Source organism: Oncorhynchus mykiss, chromosome 2 (assembly GCF_013265735.2).
Source record: "Oncorhynchus mykiss isolate Arlee chromosome 2, USDA_OmykA_1.1, whole genome shotgun sequence".
NCBI classification, from domain to species: Eukaryota; Metazoa; Chordata; class Actinopteri; order Salmoniformes; family Salmonidae; genus Oncorhynchus; species Oncorhynchus mykiss.
This window is the reverse complement of record NC_048566.1, coordinates 74,717,462-74,732,962: the sequence shown is the minus strand read 5'-3', so window position 1 is coordinate 74,732,962 and position 15,501 is coordinate 74,717,462. Positions and strand designations below refer to the sequence as shown.

Genomic DNA, 15,501 nt, shown 5'->3' with positions numbered 1-15,501 from the left:
ATCAGCCCAATACTGACAAACCAATATATCCTGCACATCAGCTGTATCTCCCAGACACACACAGTTCTGCCCTACAGCATCTACGGCCAGCTGGAACTGAATCATCCTGACATCTCCATGCAGTGTGTGTGTGTCTGTGTGTGCGTGCATGCGTGTGCGTGCATGCGTGTGTGTGTGTGTGTGTGTGTGTGTGTGTGTGTGTGTGTGTGTGTGTGTGCAAGGGGGCTGTTATATCAGGACTGGACCAGCTGAGCTGAAAAAGTTCACTGCGGAACAAAAATACACTTATGACGCACTTTTTATTTCTCTGTCTCATTCTCTCTCCCTCTCCATACTCATTCAGGATTATAAGGCAAGAGTTTATTTAAATAACTTTTAGACAATACCAAAATACACCTACAAAAACAGAAACATTCACTTTGTACAAAAATATGATTCTTTGTTCATTCCAGACATAATACCTGATTATTATAGTAGCAGTAGAATAGGTCATAGCTAAGCTTATCTAGAGCATGCAGTTTCTCCTGTACATGTTATAGAAGTATTTACAGTCATTCAACATGAATGCATCTGATTAACACACACACTACTGACCTATGGGCCACATCTCAATAGGATCAAATAGGGTCATGGCTAGAAGGGATGCAGCGAAGTTCAGTGACATCACACACTTGTTGTGAACTCAGACCATACTGGCATAGCCATGTCACCCATGATACAAGTCAGTATTCAACATCCATCCAAGTCTGAGGACGACGCGAGATGACGTGGAAACTGGCCGCTAGGGACAACAGGGAACACTGGTTTTGCTAGGGTGCTGTGGACGGGAATGGTGGATAAGCATCTGCCTCAGATTGAAAGTTCAAATCTAGCAATAGAAAGTAATTTTTGTTTTAAGCCTATCCAAAAAACTTAACCGTTACCTTAACCTTACCCTAACCTTAACCATTCGGAGTTAATGACTAACCTTGAGAATTTGGAGTTAATGCCTGAACTTAACGTTAAACACTTCGAAATCTGACGTTTGGAACAATTAAAAAAATGTTGTGTTTGTGAAAAATTGACAAATTCCAAACTCTCACGGGAGTTTGAAATCACATTTGACATTAGCTGCACCCCTTCTAGCCACAACCATAAAACAGTAAAAGCACTGAGACAATATTGAGATACAAACCTGGGCACAGCCAGAGGGATCATGGGTATGTAGTTTGAAAAGCCAGACCTATGTAAGTCCTATGAGTGTTTGACTGGTATAAAATACGATCATACCGGTGACAGCAGTCTACTCTTAGCAGTCTACACCCTCATTGAACACTTTTTGGTTGCAAGTAGAACCATTTTGGTTCAAGGTACAACTTTTTCTACAGAGGCTCCTACATGGAACCCAAAAAGGTTCTAGCTGGAACCAGAAAGGGCTCTCCTATGTGGACAGCCAAAGAACCCTATTGGAATCATTTTTTTCTAAGATTGTATTGTAGTCCCTATAACTTTCCCTCAAGTCTAACTACTTGTTTGATCATCTTACCCATGGCCCCCCTTTACCACTATAAACATTGATGGGTTCCCCTAATGACACTTTTTGTGACTGCTGTTCTCACTCCTCCTTTTTGGTATCCTCACCAGCTCATCCTCTCCTCTGTCTCACTACCCTCTCTCCATCCATCTCTTTATCCCTCTCTCCATTCCTCTCTCCATGGTGTCGCCTGTTCCTGCTTTTCTTCAGCTCCTGGATGTGTTTCCATTTCCCCACCCCCTGCCCTCTTCCACCTCTCCTATTGGCCGGCCTCTTCTCCAGCCAAAGCGAATCACAGTACTCCTCCAGCGAGCCAATGGGAGAACTCATCACACGCAGGTAGTCCTTATAGCGCTGACGAGACTCTGCTCCAGGGCGAACCTCAACACTGGGGACCTTGCTGGGCTTTGGCCGCCCGTCAAGATGCCCGTACGAAATGAGGCGCAGCGTGAGGCGGAGCAGAGTGTGTGTGAAGTGTGTGTGCTCCTGTGCCATACACACGTACATGCCGGCATCGGCAGGATGGAGAGAGCGAATGAGGAGACCTTGGCCTGTATGGACCACTCTGTCATCTGGCCTCACCTGGGAGAGGGGGTGAGATTACAGAATATTAGCTATAAACATTCATATAGTACTCTACAGAGACAACCCAGCAAACTGGAAACATTAGCTAAAATTCCCAGTTCTAGTTCGGGTTTTATCTAACATTAGTATGATAACATCGCAAAAACATTCAAAGAATGCTGTATAAAACAACCACCACAGAACATTCCCCAAAAGTCCTCATTAGGTTTCCAGGTATAATAACACAGTGTATGAATGAATTTGCTATGAATTTCATAACTTACTTATTTGGAAATTGTGGAACATTGTGCAACATTGTGGGAATGTTCTGTGCATATTCTTGCAACATCCCAGACAGCGCCCATAATTGAATTAAATGTTCTGGGACCCTTTAAAGAACATAGACCAGGTGTTCTGGCAACATTCTTACAACATTATAGGAATGTCTTGTTCAACCTAACATAAACATTGTATGAATGTCATCACAACTGAGCATATTTTGTGCTTTGGGAACCTATCTCTTGTACCCACATTGTTCCCACAACCTAATTAAATGTTCTGGGAACCTTTAAAGAACACAGAAAGTCTGTTCTGTCAGACATTATCATTTGTCAGTTATCATTATAACATTTGCTATCTGAGAGTCTCCTCATTGAAAACATCTGAAGTTCTTCAAAGGTAAATGATTTTTTTGAATGCTTTTCTGTTTTTTTGTGTAAATGTTGCCAGCTGAATGCTAATGCTAAATGCTACGTTAGCCATCAATACTGTTACACAAATGCTTGTTTTGCAATGGTTGAGAAGCATATTTTGAAAATCTGAGATGACAGTGTTGTTAACAAAAGGCTAGGCTTGAGAGCTAGCATATTTATTTCATTTCATTTGCGATTTTCATGAATAGTTAACGTTGCGTTATGGTAATGAGCTTGAGTCTGTATTCACGAACCCGGATCCGGGATGGGGAGATCAGAAAGGTTAAGCACGGTAATGACCCTTGGAACAGGATGCACATTAAGGGTTTGGATGCGGTGTGTGTTGACTGATGGGGTCAGAGGTGTGTGTGTGTGTGTGTGTGTGTGTGTGTGTGTCTGTGTCTGTGTGTGTCTGTGTGTGTGTGTCAGGGTCAGCGGTGCTAGCATATCAGAGTGATAACGATCCTTTCTTCATGCTCACTAACATCCACCATGATTCATCAGGTGGCATGGCCTAAAACAACACAGCTGGGCTGTGTGTGTGTGTGACTGAGATAAAGAGGAAGCAAGCGGGAGTGCTTCAATGCATACTTCCCCCCTCAGTCTGCTCTCTTACCACCTGACAGAGGTTAATAAACTGAAAACACAGACAGTTTTACATGTTAGTCACTTAGCAGATGCTCTTATCCATAGTGACTTACATTTCATTTACATTTTTTTAGGTGGGACAATTACATATCTCAGGGGTGACACGGGAGGAGCGGGGTGACACGGGAGGAGCGGGGTGACACGGGAGAACTGGGGAAGATGGAACAGCAGGCGGGCTGCAGGGTTCTGGATAAGTTGCAGGGGTTTGATGGCACAAGCGGGGAGCCCAGCCAACAGCGAGTTGCAGTAGTCCAGACGGGAACTGACAAGTTTCTGGATTAGGACCTGTGTGAGGTAGGGTCATACTCTATGGGTGTTGAAGAGCAGGAACCTGCAGGAGCGAGTCACTGCTTTGATGTTTGCAGAGAACGACAGGGTGTTGTCCAGGGAAAGGCCAAGGTTATTTGCACTCTGGGCAAGGGACACCGGGCAGGCCTTCCCTGGTAGGAAGACACTCCATTTGTCGATGTTGAGCTTGAATTGGTGGGCCGACATCCAAACTGAGATATATACCAGGTACGCATAGATGTTTTTCGCCACCTGGATGTCAGAAGTAGTAGTTGAGTGTCATCAGCATAGCTATGATAGGAGAGACCATGTGAGGATATGACGGAGCCGGGTGACTTGGTGTATAGAGAGAAGAGGAGAAGAAAAGTAGTTGAACCGGCCTAGAACCGAAACCTGGGGGACACCAGTAGTGAAAGCACGTGGTGCAGACATAGATCCTCTCCATGTCTCCTCGTAGAACGGTCCTGCCAGGTAGGATGCAATCCAAGAGTGTGCAGAGACTGAGACGCCCCGCCCTGAGAGGGTGGAGAGGAGGATCTGATAGAGTCTGAGACTCCCAGCCCTGAGAGGGTGGAGAGGAGGATCTGATAGAGTCTGAGATCCCCTGCCCTGAGAGGGTGGAGAGGAGGATCTGATAGAGTCTGAGACTCCCAGCCCTGAGAGGGTGGAGAGGAGGATCTGATAGAGTCTGAGATCCCCTGCCCTGAGAGGGTGGAGAGGAAGATCTGATAGAGTCTGAGACTCCCAGCTCTGAGAGGGTGGAGAGGAGGATCTGATGGTTCATGGAGTCGAAGGCAGCAGATAGATCTTGGAGGATGAGAACAGAGGAGAGAGAGTCAGCTTTGGCAGTGTGGAGAGCCTCCATGACACAGAGAAGAGCAGTCTCGGTTGAGTGACCCGTCTTGAAGACTGACTGGTTAGGATCAAGAAGATTGTTCTGAGAGAGATAGCGAGAGTGTTGGTCAGAGATAGCATGCTCAACGGTTTTGGAAATAAAAGAAAGAAGGGATGTAATCTGTAGTTTTTGACATCAGAGAGTGTTGGTTTGTTGAGGAGGGGAGCAACACTGGCCATTTTGAAGTCAGAGGGGACGCATCCAGTGGATGAGTTGATGAGGGAAGTGAGGAATGGGAGAAGGTCTCCAGAGATGGTCTGGAGAAGGGAGGAAGAGATGGGGTCGAGCGGGCAGGTTGTTGTGCGGCCGGACATCACTAGTTTCTCATCTGGAGAGAGGGGAGAAAGAGATCAAGGCATAGGATAGTTGTGTGAGTGAGACCAGTGGACTCATTAGGCTGAGTAAATGAGGAGAGGATGTTGTTATTAACCTTCTTTTCAAAGTTGTTGACAAAGTCGTCCGCAGAGAGAGGAGGGAGGGGGATTGTCAGAGGATTAAGGAGGGACGATAAGGTGGAAAAGAGTTTCCTGGGGTTAGAGGAAGAAGCTTGAAATGTAGAGCGATATAAAGTGGCATTAACAGTGGATAAAAAGGAAGAAAAGGTGGAGAGGAGGGAGTGAACATACGATAGGTACTCCGGATGTTTAGTTTTCCTCCATTTTCACTTAGCTGCCCGCAGCCCTGTTCTGTAAGCTTGCAATGAGTCACTCAGCCACAGAGCAGGAGGGAAGGGCTGAGTCGGCCAGGAGGAAAGGTGACAGTGCGAGTCATAGGATGCGGAAAGGAAGGAGAGCTGGGTCGATGAGGCAGAACCAGGAGATAGGAGGTAGATGGATTTAGCAGAAGAGAGTGATGATAGATAGAAGAGGAGAGAGTAGCGGAAGAGAGAGAGCGAGGATTGTGATGGCAATTGACCATCTAGGTAGTGGCTGAGTGGTTAGGATTTGAGGAAAGGGGGAAAACAATTGTGATCCGGGGCTTGAAGGGGGGTTTCAGTGAGGTTAGTAGGCGAACAGCCTCTAGTAAAGATGAAGTCAAGCATATTGCCTGCGTTGTGAGTGGGAGGGGACTGGGAATGTTTGAGGTAAAAATAGGCAAGGAGGGGAATCAAAGAGTTGGAAAGAAATGAATCGAAGGCAGACATCGGGAGGTTGAAGTCGGCCAGTACGAAGAGCGGTGAGCCACCGGTCAGGAACTTAGCTTATCAAGGTGTCAAGATCAATTGAGGAACTCGCTAAAGGCATCTGGTGGGCGATAGATGACAACAATGTGAATCGTGAGAGGACATGTGACAGTGACAGCATGGAATTCAAATTAGGAGATGGACAGATGAGTGAGAGACTAAAGAGAAAATCAATTTCTGCATTTAGGTGAAATGAGTAGCCCTGTGCCACTACCGCGATGACAAGATGCTCTCGGACTATGAGAGAACACGTAGTCAGATGACAAGAGAGCAGCTGGAGTAGCATTGTTCTCTGGGGTGATTCATCTTAACGTTGAGGGCCAAAACGTCAGCATAGGCTGAGATGAAGGTGGCGTTCATTAGAAGGGTTGCAGCCAAGGGGTGGGGAGCGTCTGTAAAGCTAACAGGTATAGAAAAGCCACACAGTTGGCAAAGCTACAAAATAACTCTGAGATCTGAAAATAACTAGGTAAGATACTCAAATGAGAGAGTGGTGTGGAGCCTTCCTCTCTTTCCTCCCCCGAACAACTCCGCAGAACTGTCTTGGTTTTGGCGACGAGGCCACTGCTTACAGCTCCGGCTGAGATAACAGACTGGTTATATGAGACTGGTCATATGAGGTCCTCTGTGGCTCAATTGGTAGAATATGGCGCCTTGCAACACCATGATAGTGGGTTTGATTCCCGGGACCATCTGTACTTAAAATGTATGCATGCATGACTGTAAGTCGCTTTGGATAAAAACCTAAATGGCTTATTATATTAGGCTGAAGTACTAACACTAATTTCCTACTGGAGGTGAAGAGCGCACTTCCCGGTACTAAATGCTGACTGCCTAGGAGAGGAGAAACCACTCCCCCTCCAATACAGCCACTGATTATCAAAACAACAGAATTCACAAATTTCCCTGCCCCTTAATCCTGGTTGATGTGTCAACAATCAGCTGCAGGTTATGAGCAGTCAGCAGTTCACACACCAAGTAGCTATTGGGAAGACAGACAGCACTTAAAGTAGATGACACTAGCTAGCAAGAAGACAATACTAGACAACATGAGATGAAGACAACAATTATACATCTCACTCCTGGAGATATCAGGAGTCCTCTATATAGAATGAAGCACACTGAGATGGAGCGTGGGAAGCTGGTTATATACTCAGAAAAGCAGTGAAACCACTACCCATCCTATAGAGCCACTGACTACCAAAACAGTCACAAATTGCCCTGCCCCTTAATCAGCTGTAAGTTATGAGCAGTCAGCAGTTCACACACCAAATAGGCTACTGGGAAGACATACTTAAAGCAGAAAATAAATATTGGTATCACTCCTGGAGATATAATGAGTCCACTAGGTATAGATTGGAGTGCTTTGATGTGGAAGAGATCATTCATGTCCCACGCATTAAGGCCATCTAGTCTGTGTGTGATCAGTGTGTGTGTGTGTGTGTGTGTGTGTGTGTGTGTGTGTGTGTGTGTGTGTCAGTAGAGTATCTCTCCATCTTGACATTGATGATGTGTACAACTCTACTACAGCTGTGATATGATGAGTCCGGATTCAGAAGTAAACATGGTAAGCCCAAATAAAGAGGTTCTACACTAGTACTTACCACAGTGCTATTACACATACATGCTCTACAAAACTGTCAGGAGGTTTCAGGAGGAATCTGAATGTAGTTTGTAGAGTGGAATGTATTTTTCACATAATTCTGACATGATACTTATTATGGTGAGAGGGAGAAAGGAGAAGGGGGAGAAGAAAGAAACAGATGAAAGAGGTCGGGGCAGGTGGAAGGGAGGAAGGGATTGAGGAGAGGTCGGGGCAGGTGGAAGGGAGGAAGGGATTGAGGAGAGGTTGGGGGCAGGTGGAAGGGAGGAAGGGATTGAGGAGAGGTCGGGGCAGGTGGAAGGGAGGAAGGGATTGAGGAGAGGTCGGGGGCAGGTGGAAGGGAGGAAGGGATTGAGGAGAGGTCGGGGGCAGGTGGAAGGGAGGAAGGGATTGAGGAGAGGTCGGGGCAGGTGGAAGGGAGGAAGGGATTGAGGAGAGGTCGGGGGCAGGTGGAAGGGAGGAAGGGATTGAGGAGAGGTCGGGGGCAGGTGGAAGGGAGGAAGGGATTGAGGAGAGGTCGGGGGCAGGTGGAAGGGAGGAAGGGATTGAGGAGAGGTCGGGGGCAGGTGGAAGGGAGGAAGGGATTGAGGAGAGGTCGGGGGCAGGTGGAAGGGAGGAAGGGATTGAGGAGAGGTCAGGGCAGGTGGAAGGGAGGAAGGGATTGAGGAGAGGTCGGGGGCAGGTGGAAGGGAGGAAGGGATTGAGGAGAGGTCGGGGGCAGGTGGAAGGGAGGAAGGGATTGAGGAGAGGTCGGGGCAGGTGGAAGGGAGGAAGGGATTGAGGAGAGGTCGGGGGCAGGTGGAAGGGAGGAAGGGATTGAGGAGAGGTCGGGGGCAGGTGGAAGGGAGGAAGGGATTGAGGAGAGGTCGGGGGCAGGTGGAAGGGAGGAAGGGATTGAGGAGAGGTCGGGGGCAGGTGGAAGGGAGGAAGGGATTGAGGAGAGGTCGGGGGCAGGTGGAAGGGAGGAAGGGATTGAGGAGAGGTCGGGGGCAGGTGGAAGGGAGGAAGGGATTGAGGAGAGATCGGGGGCAGGTGGAAGGGAGGAAGGGATTGAGGAGAGATTGGGGCAGGTGGAAGGGAGGAAGGGATTGAGGAGAGGTTGGGGCAGGTGGAAGGGAGGAAGGGATTGAGGAGAGGTCGGGGCAGGTGGAAGGGAGGAAGGGATTGAGGAGAGGTCGGGGCAGGTGGAAGGGAGGAAGGGATTGAGGAGAGGTCGGGGGCAGGTGGAAGGGAGGAAGGGATTGAGGAGAGGTCGGGGCAGGTGGAAGGGAGGAAGGGATTGAGGAGAGGTCGGGGGCAGGTGGAAGGGAGGAAGGGATTGAGGAGAGGTCGGGGGCAGGTGGAAGGGAGGAAGGGATTGAGGAGAGGTCGGGGGCAGGTGGAAGGGAGGAAGGGATTGAGGAGAGGTCGGGGGCAGGTGGAAGGGAGGAAGGGATTGAGGAGAGGTCGGGGCAGGTGGAAGGGAGGAAGGGATTGAGGAGAGGTCGGGGCAGGTGGAAGGGAGGGATTGAGGAGAGGTCGGGGGCAGGTGGAAGGGAGGAAGGGATTGAGGAGAGGTCGGGGCAGGTGGAAGGGAGGAAGGGATTGAGGAGAGGTCGGGGCAGGTGAAAGCGAGGAAGGGATTGAGGAGAGGTCGGGGGCAGGTGGAAGGGAGGAAGGGATTGAGGAGAGGTCGGGGGCAGGTGGAAGGGAGGAAGGGATTGAGGAATGGTGGGGGCAGGTGGAAGGGAGGAAGGGATTGAGGAGAGGTCGGGGGCAGGTGGAATGAGACGGAGGACAGAGGGAAGAAGGGAAAAGGCTGATGGGAGGAGTCTGAAATAAAAATAGGATGGAAAGTGAAATAAAACAGACATCACCTGCTCCTATATGAAAGTCCAGCTGTAAGACCACCCACACAATATATAATAAAGGTTAATAAATGAAAGCTCCTCTAAAGGTCATTCCACCAGTAGCATGTATCTGGACAGCTGCTAGTGTGAATGTTGCTCTCTGTGGGACTTCTGTATAGCATGTATTTACACCATTCAACATAGTCAGGGTCAAACTATTCCAGAGAGAGAACTCCTGCATCCAATCCTTCAACCTCCTTCCCATTGTGTTTCTAACCCACATGGCCTTGCCTGGGCTATGGTTTCCCATGTGGGGGAACGCGGTTGCACACACACACACACACGCACACACACACACACACACACACACACACACAGTGACTGGAGGTGTTGACTAGACCAATCTCTATGGTCTGGTTCAGGAGATGAGTGTCAACCTCAATGAGCTGCTTTCCTCTCCTTTCCCACAAAAAACCTGTCTCTCTCTCCTCACCTCTCCTCTCCTTTCCCACAAAAAACCTGTCTCTCTCTCCTCACCTCTCCTTTCCCACAAAAAACCTGTCTCTCTCTCCTCACCTCTCCTCTCCTTTCTCACAAAAAACCTGTCTCTCTCTCCTCACCTCTCCTCTCCTTTCCCACAAAAAACCTGTCTCTCTCTCCTCACCTCTCCTCTCCTTTCCCACAAAAAAACTGTCTCTCTCTCCTCACCTCTCCTCTCCTTTCCCACAAAAAACCTGTCTCTCTCTCCTCACCTCACCTCTCCTTTCCCACAAAAAAACCTGTCTCTCTCTCCTCACCTCACCTCTCCTTTCCCACAAAAAACCTGTCTCTCTCTCCTCACCTCTCATTTCCCACAAAAAACCTGTCTCTCTCTCCTCACCTCTCCTCTCCTTTCCCACAAAAAACCTGTCTCTCTCTCCTCACCTCACCTCTCCTTTCCCACAAAAAACCTGTCTCTCTCTCCTCACCTCTCCTTTCCCACAAAAAACCTGTCTCTCTCTCCTCTCCTCTCCTTTCCCACAAAAAACCTGTCTCTCTCTCCTCACCTCTCCTTTCCCACAAAAAACCTGTCTCTCTCTCCTCACCTCTCCTCTCCTTTCCCACAAAAAACCTGTCTCTCTCTCCTCACCTCTCCTTTCCCACAAAAAACCTGTCTCTCTCTCCTCACCTCTCCTCTCCTTTCCCACAAAAAACCTGTCTCTCTCTCCTCACCTCTCCTCTCCTTTCCCACAAAAAACCTGTCTCTCTCTCCTCACCTCTCCTCTCCTTTCCCACAAAAAACCTGTCTCTCTCTCCTCACCTCACCTCTCCTTTCCCACAAAAAACCTGTCTCTCTCTCCTCACCTCACCTCTCCTTTCCCACAAAAAACCTGTCTCTCTCTCCTCACCTCACCTCTCCTTTCCCACAAAAAACCTGTCTCTCTCTCTTCACCTCTCCTTTCCCACAAAAAAACTGTCTCTCTCTCCTCACCTCTCCTTTCCCACAAAAAACCTGTATCACTCTCCTCACCTCTCCTTTCCCACAAAAAACCTGTCTCTCTCTCCTCACCTCTCCTCTCCTTTCCCACAAAAAACCTGTCTCTCTCTCCTCACCTCTCCTCTCCTTTCCCACAAAAAACCTGTCTCTCTCTCCTCACCTCTCCTTTCCCACAAAAAACCTGTCTCTCTCTCCTCACCTCTCCTCTCCTTTCCCACAAAAAACCTGTCTCTCTCTCCTCACCTCTCATTTCCCACAAAAAACCTGTCTCTCTCTCCTCACCTCTCCTCTCCTTTCCCACAAAAAACCTGTCTCTCTCTCCTCACCTCACCTCTCCTTTCCCACAAAAAACCTGTCTCTCTCTCCTCACCTCTCCTTTCCCACAAAAAACCTGTCTCTCTCTCCTCTCCTCTCCTTTCCCACAAAAAACCTGTCTCTCTCTCCTCACCTCTCCTTTCCCACAAAAAACCTGTCTCTCTCTCCTCACCTCTCCTCTCCTTTCCCACAAAAAACCTGTCTCTCTCTCCTCACCTCTCCTTTCCCACAAAAAACCTGTCTCTCTCTCCTCACCTCTCCTCTCCTTTCCCACAAAAAACCTGTCTCTCTCTCCTCACCTCTCCTTTCCCACAAAAAAACCTGTCTCTCTCTCCTCACCTCAACTCTCCTTTCCCACAAAAAAACCTGTCTCTCTCTCCTCACCTCACCTCTCATTTCCCACAAAAAACCTGTCTCTCTCTCCTCACCTCTCCTCTCCTTTCCCACAAAAAACCTGTCTCTCTCTCCTCACCTCTCCTTTCCCACAAAAAAACCTGTCTCTCTGTCCTCACCTCCCCTTTCCCACAAAAAACCTGTCTCTCTCTCCTCACCTCTCCTTTCACATAAAAAACCTGTCTCTCTCTCCTCACCTCCCCTTTCCCACAAAAAACCTCTCACCTCACCTCCCCTTACCAATTTTTTTTTTATCTCTCTCCTCACCTCCCCTTACCAAAAAAACCTGTCTCTCTCTCCTCACCCCCCCCTTACCAAAACCTCCCCTCCCTTTCTCTTCACTTCACCTACCGGTTCCACTCCTCCAATACAAACACATTTATCTCCAAGTCTCCCTCTCTTTGTCCCTCTCTCTGTCCCTCTCCCTCTCAATTTCGCTCTAACTCTCCTTCTCTCTCTTCCAGTGTCTGGTCTCAGTCAGTCACCACCTCGACCAGAGACAAAAGTTTTAGAAGGTTAATTTGACTCATAACGACCAGTATGAGTTCAGGGAGCGAGGACGAAATAGGAGGATGAGGAATAGGAGAGTAGCGTAAGGAAGAGAGAGAGAGAATAAAAGAGAAAGAGAGTGATGGATGGACTGTGCTAGTGAATCACTATCTGTGATCTCCATCTGGAAGCCACTAGGGATTGACCGCTGGTCATCAGCTCTTTGTTCTACAAAGGTGAGAGTTGACAGTTGACTGTGTAGGTCTCAGACAAGGTTACTCATTAAAACATCAAAGAATACCTGATGCATCTACTGTTACATATTACCCTTCTCCTGACCTCCTCCTCTCCTCCTCCTCCCCTCTTCCTCTTCTTCCTCTTTCTACAGTAACCCCGGGGGTTCCAAAGTCAAACGGGCCATTCTGGTAAAAACTAGAGTGAAAAACTAGCTCAGCTTCCGGTCAGAGGGCAACAGTGGACTCAGGTACACCACTTCAAATATTTAACCTTAAAATTGCTGACTGACTAGTAACGTTAAGACTCTGTTAGAACACTGTAACAATATATCACTGTGTAGACATAATTTGATATGAAGTATATTGGTGAAAGCTTTGTAGTGAAACAGCTCACCTATTCAGTTGTGACAGATCAAGATCACTCCAAGGAAGAAAGGAGGGAAGGTGCATGACATAGTGACCGTATGAAAACAAGACTAAATCCTAGTCAAAATGGCCAGCATATCCGTTCGTCCCACTTTTAGACAGACGTTTCACCCAAGGGTTGATGTTTCCTCGCAGTAGAGACTTTCTCTTTCCGTAATCCTTTGTTTCCCCAGCCATGAGCAGAATATTATCTTTGATTTTGGGGGCAATGTGAAACAGAACAAGAGAAAGGAGCACATAAACCGTGTAGAACATCTAAGCACCCCTCCAGGTTGTTGTGTTTGGGTGTGTTGTTTTGCTGTTATGTATGGGTATATGATGTAAAAGAGAGAGTGTCTGTTCTAGGCAGTTAAAGTGTCTGTGTATCAGACATGGGATGTGATGACCTACAGTGCCTTGCGAAAGTATTCGGCCCCCTTGAACTTTGCGACCTTTTGCCACATTTCAGGCTTCAAACATAAAGAAATAAAACTGTATTTTTTTGTGAAGAATCAAAAACAAGTGGGACACAATCATGAAGTGGAACGACATTTATTGGATATTTCAAACTTTTTTAACAAATCAAAAACTGAAAAATTGGGCGTGCAAAATTATTCAGCCCCTTTACTTTCAGTGCAGCAAACTCTCTCCAGAAGTTCAGTGAGGATCTCTGAATGATCCAATGTTGACCTAAATGACTAATGATGATGAATACAATCCACCTGTGTGTAATCAAGTCTCCGTATAAATGCACCTGCACTGTGATAGTCTCAGAGGTCCGTTAAAAGCGCAGAGAGCATCATGAAGAACAAGGAACACACCAGGCAGGTCCGAGATACTGTTGTGAAGAAGTTTAAAGCCGGATTTGGATACAAAAAGATTTCCCAAGCTTTAAACATCCCAAGGAGCACTGTGCAAGCGATAATATTGAAATGGAAGGAGTATCAGACCACTGCAAATCTACCAAGACCTGGCCGTCCCTCTAAATTTTCAGCTCATACAAGGAGAAGACTGATCAGAGATGCAGCCAAGAGGCCCATGATCACTCTGGATGAACTGCAGAGATCTACAGCTGAGGTGGGAGACTCTGTCCATAGGACAACAATCAGTCGTATATTGCACAAATCTGGCCTTTATGGAAGAGTGGCAAGAAGAAAGCCATTTCTTAAAGATATCCATAAAAAGTGTCGTTTAAAGTTTGCCACAAGCCACCTGGGAGACACACCAAACATGTGGAAGAAGGTGCTCTGGTCAGATGAAACCAAAATGGAACTTTTTGGCAACAATGCAAGACGTTATGTTTGGCGTAAAAGCAACACAGCTCATCACACTGAACACACCATCCCCACTGTCAAACATGGTGGTGGCAGCATCATGGTTTGGGCCTGCTTTTCTTCAGCAGGGACAGGGAAGATGGTTAAAATTGATGGGAAGATGGATGGAGCCAAAAACAGGACCATTCTGGAAGAAAACCTGATGGAGTCTGCAAAAGACCTGAGACTGGGACGGAGATTTGTCTTCCAACAAGACAATGATCCAAAACATAAAGCAAAATCTATAATGGAATGATTCAAAAATAAACATATCCAGGTGTTAGAATGGCCAAGTCAAAGTCCAGACCTGAATCCAATCGAGAATCTGTGGAAATAACTGAAAACTGCTGTTCACAAATGCTCTCCATCCAACCTCACTGAGCTCGAGCTGTTTTGCAAGGAGGAATGGGAAAAAGTTTCAGTCTCTCGATGTGCAAAACTGATAGAGACATACCCCAAGCGACTTACAGCTGTAATCGCAGCAAAAGGTGGCGCTACAAAGTATTAACTTAAGGGGGCTGAATAATTTTGCACGCCCAATTTTTCAGTTTTTGATTTGTTAAAAAAGTTTGAAATATCCAATAAATGTCGTTCCACTTCATGATTGTGTCCCACTTGTTGTTGATTCTTCACAAAAAAATACAGTTTTATATCCTTATGTTTGAAGCCTGAAATGTGGCAAAAGGTCGCAAAGTTCAAGGGGACCGAATACTTTCGCAAAGCACTGTATAACCTCTCTAGTAATGCTAGCACTGTAAGCCTCTGATAACACATTACTTACTACTTCTTTGACCCCTCTCTACAATGTGTGTGTGTGTGTGTGTGTGTGTGTGTGTGTGTGTGTGTGTGTGTGTGTGTGTGTGTGTGTGTGTGTGTGTGTGTGTGTGTGTGTGTGTGTGTGTGTGTGTGTGTGTGTGTGTGTGCGTGTGTGTTCTTTCTCACCTCCTCTCTGTGTTCAGCTCCAGGTCTATGTATGAACCAGCGTGTGGTGGTCTGTTGTGATTTGGGGAGACACTCCAGGAAGGTCGAGTTATTTTCCACCCCAAACATTGTCCTCTCCTCCACCCTGCCTCCACGCAGAGCTGAGAACACAGAAATATATCCTTAAAGTGTTAACATGTGATATTGTGATTGTCACGGTCGCACACCAACCCACACACCATGTAGAGGGAGTCAGAGCAGCAGTGTTGTTACTTACTGTCCTCTGTGTCCCAACATTGGCTGGATGGGTCTCCATGTTTGATGTCTTGTCTTCTGGCTCTCCTGTCAACACAAAACACATACATAAACACACACACACGCTGCAGGGTTAGGGGTGAGAGTTCAAGAAAGGTGACAAGGTCACATCCTGCTGTCAAGGCAATGTTTTACTCTTCTTAACACACAAAAGGTTTTCTCTCTGCGTGTGTGTGTGTGTGTTTCTGTGAGTCCAGATCAGTTTTTTTCCAGGGGCTTTCTATTACCGGTAACAGGAGTTACTTCAGGCAGTGATTGAAGCTGCTCTGTCTGTCCTGATAAACTTGGTCAATCTGTCTAACATGCTGAACATACTGACAACAACCATATATGGATAACACACTGAACCCAACAACTGACAACCACAGATACGTAAAGAACAAACGGAACCCAATAGCCAAGCTGAAACCAATAGCCAAGTT

The 15,501-nt window shown here is 47.3% G+C and overlaps 1 protein-coding gene across 2 annotated transcripts in view; it reads right to left on the bottom strand.

Annotated features, from left to right (window-relative positions):
* Positions 1-280: 280 nt before the first annotated feature.
* LOC110496107 (semaphorin-3D) overlaps positions 281-15,501 on the bottom strand; it is a 72,324-nt gene continuing 57,103 nt past the window's right edge. For both annotated transcript variants that reach the window (XM_036955511.1, XM_036955512.1), the window contains exons 16-18: positions 15,042-15,106; positions 14,786-14,925; positions 281-2,095 (exon numbers count right to left, since the gene is read on the bottom strand). In XM_036955511.1, coding sequence (XP_036811406.1) covers positions 1,625-2,095; positions 14,786-14,925; positions 15,042-15,106 — 676 coding nt within the window. In that variant the 3' untranslated portion in view covers positions 281-1,624. The remainder of the gene's footprint in view (positions 2,096-14,785; positions 14,926-15,041; positions 15,107-15,501) is intronic.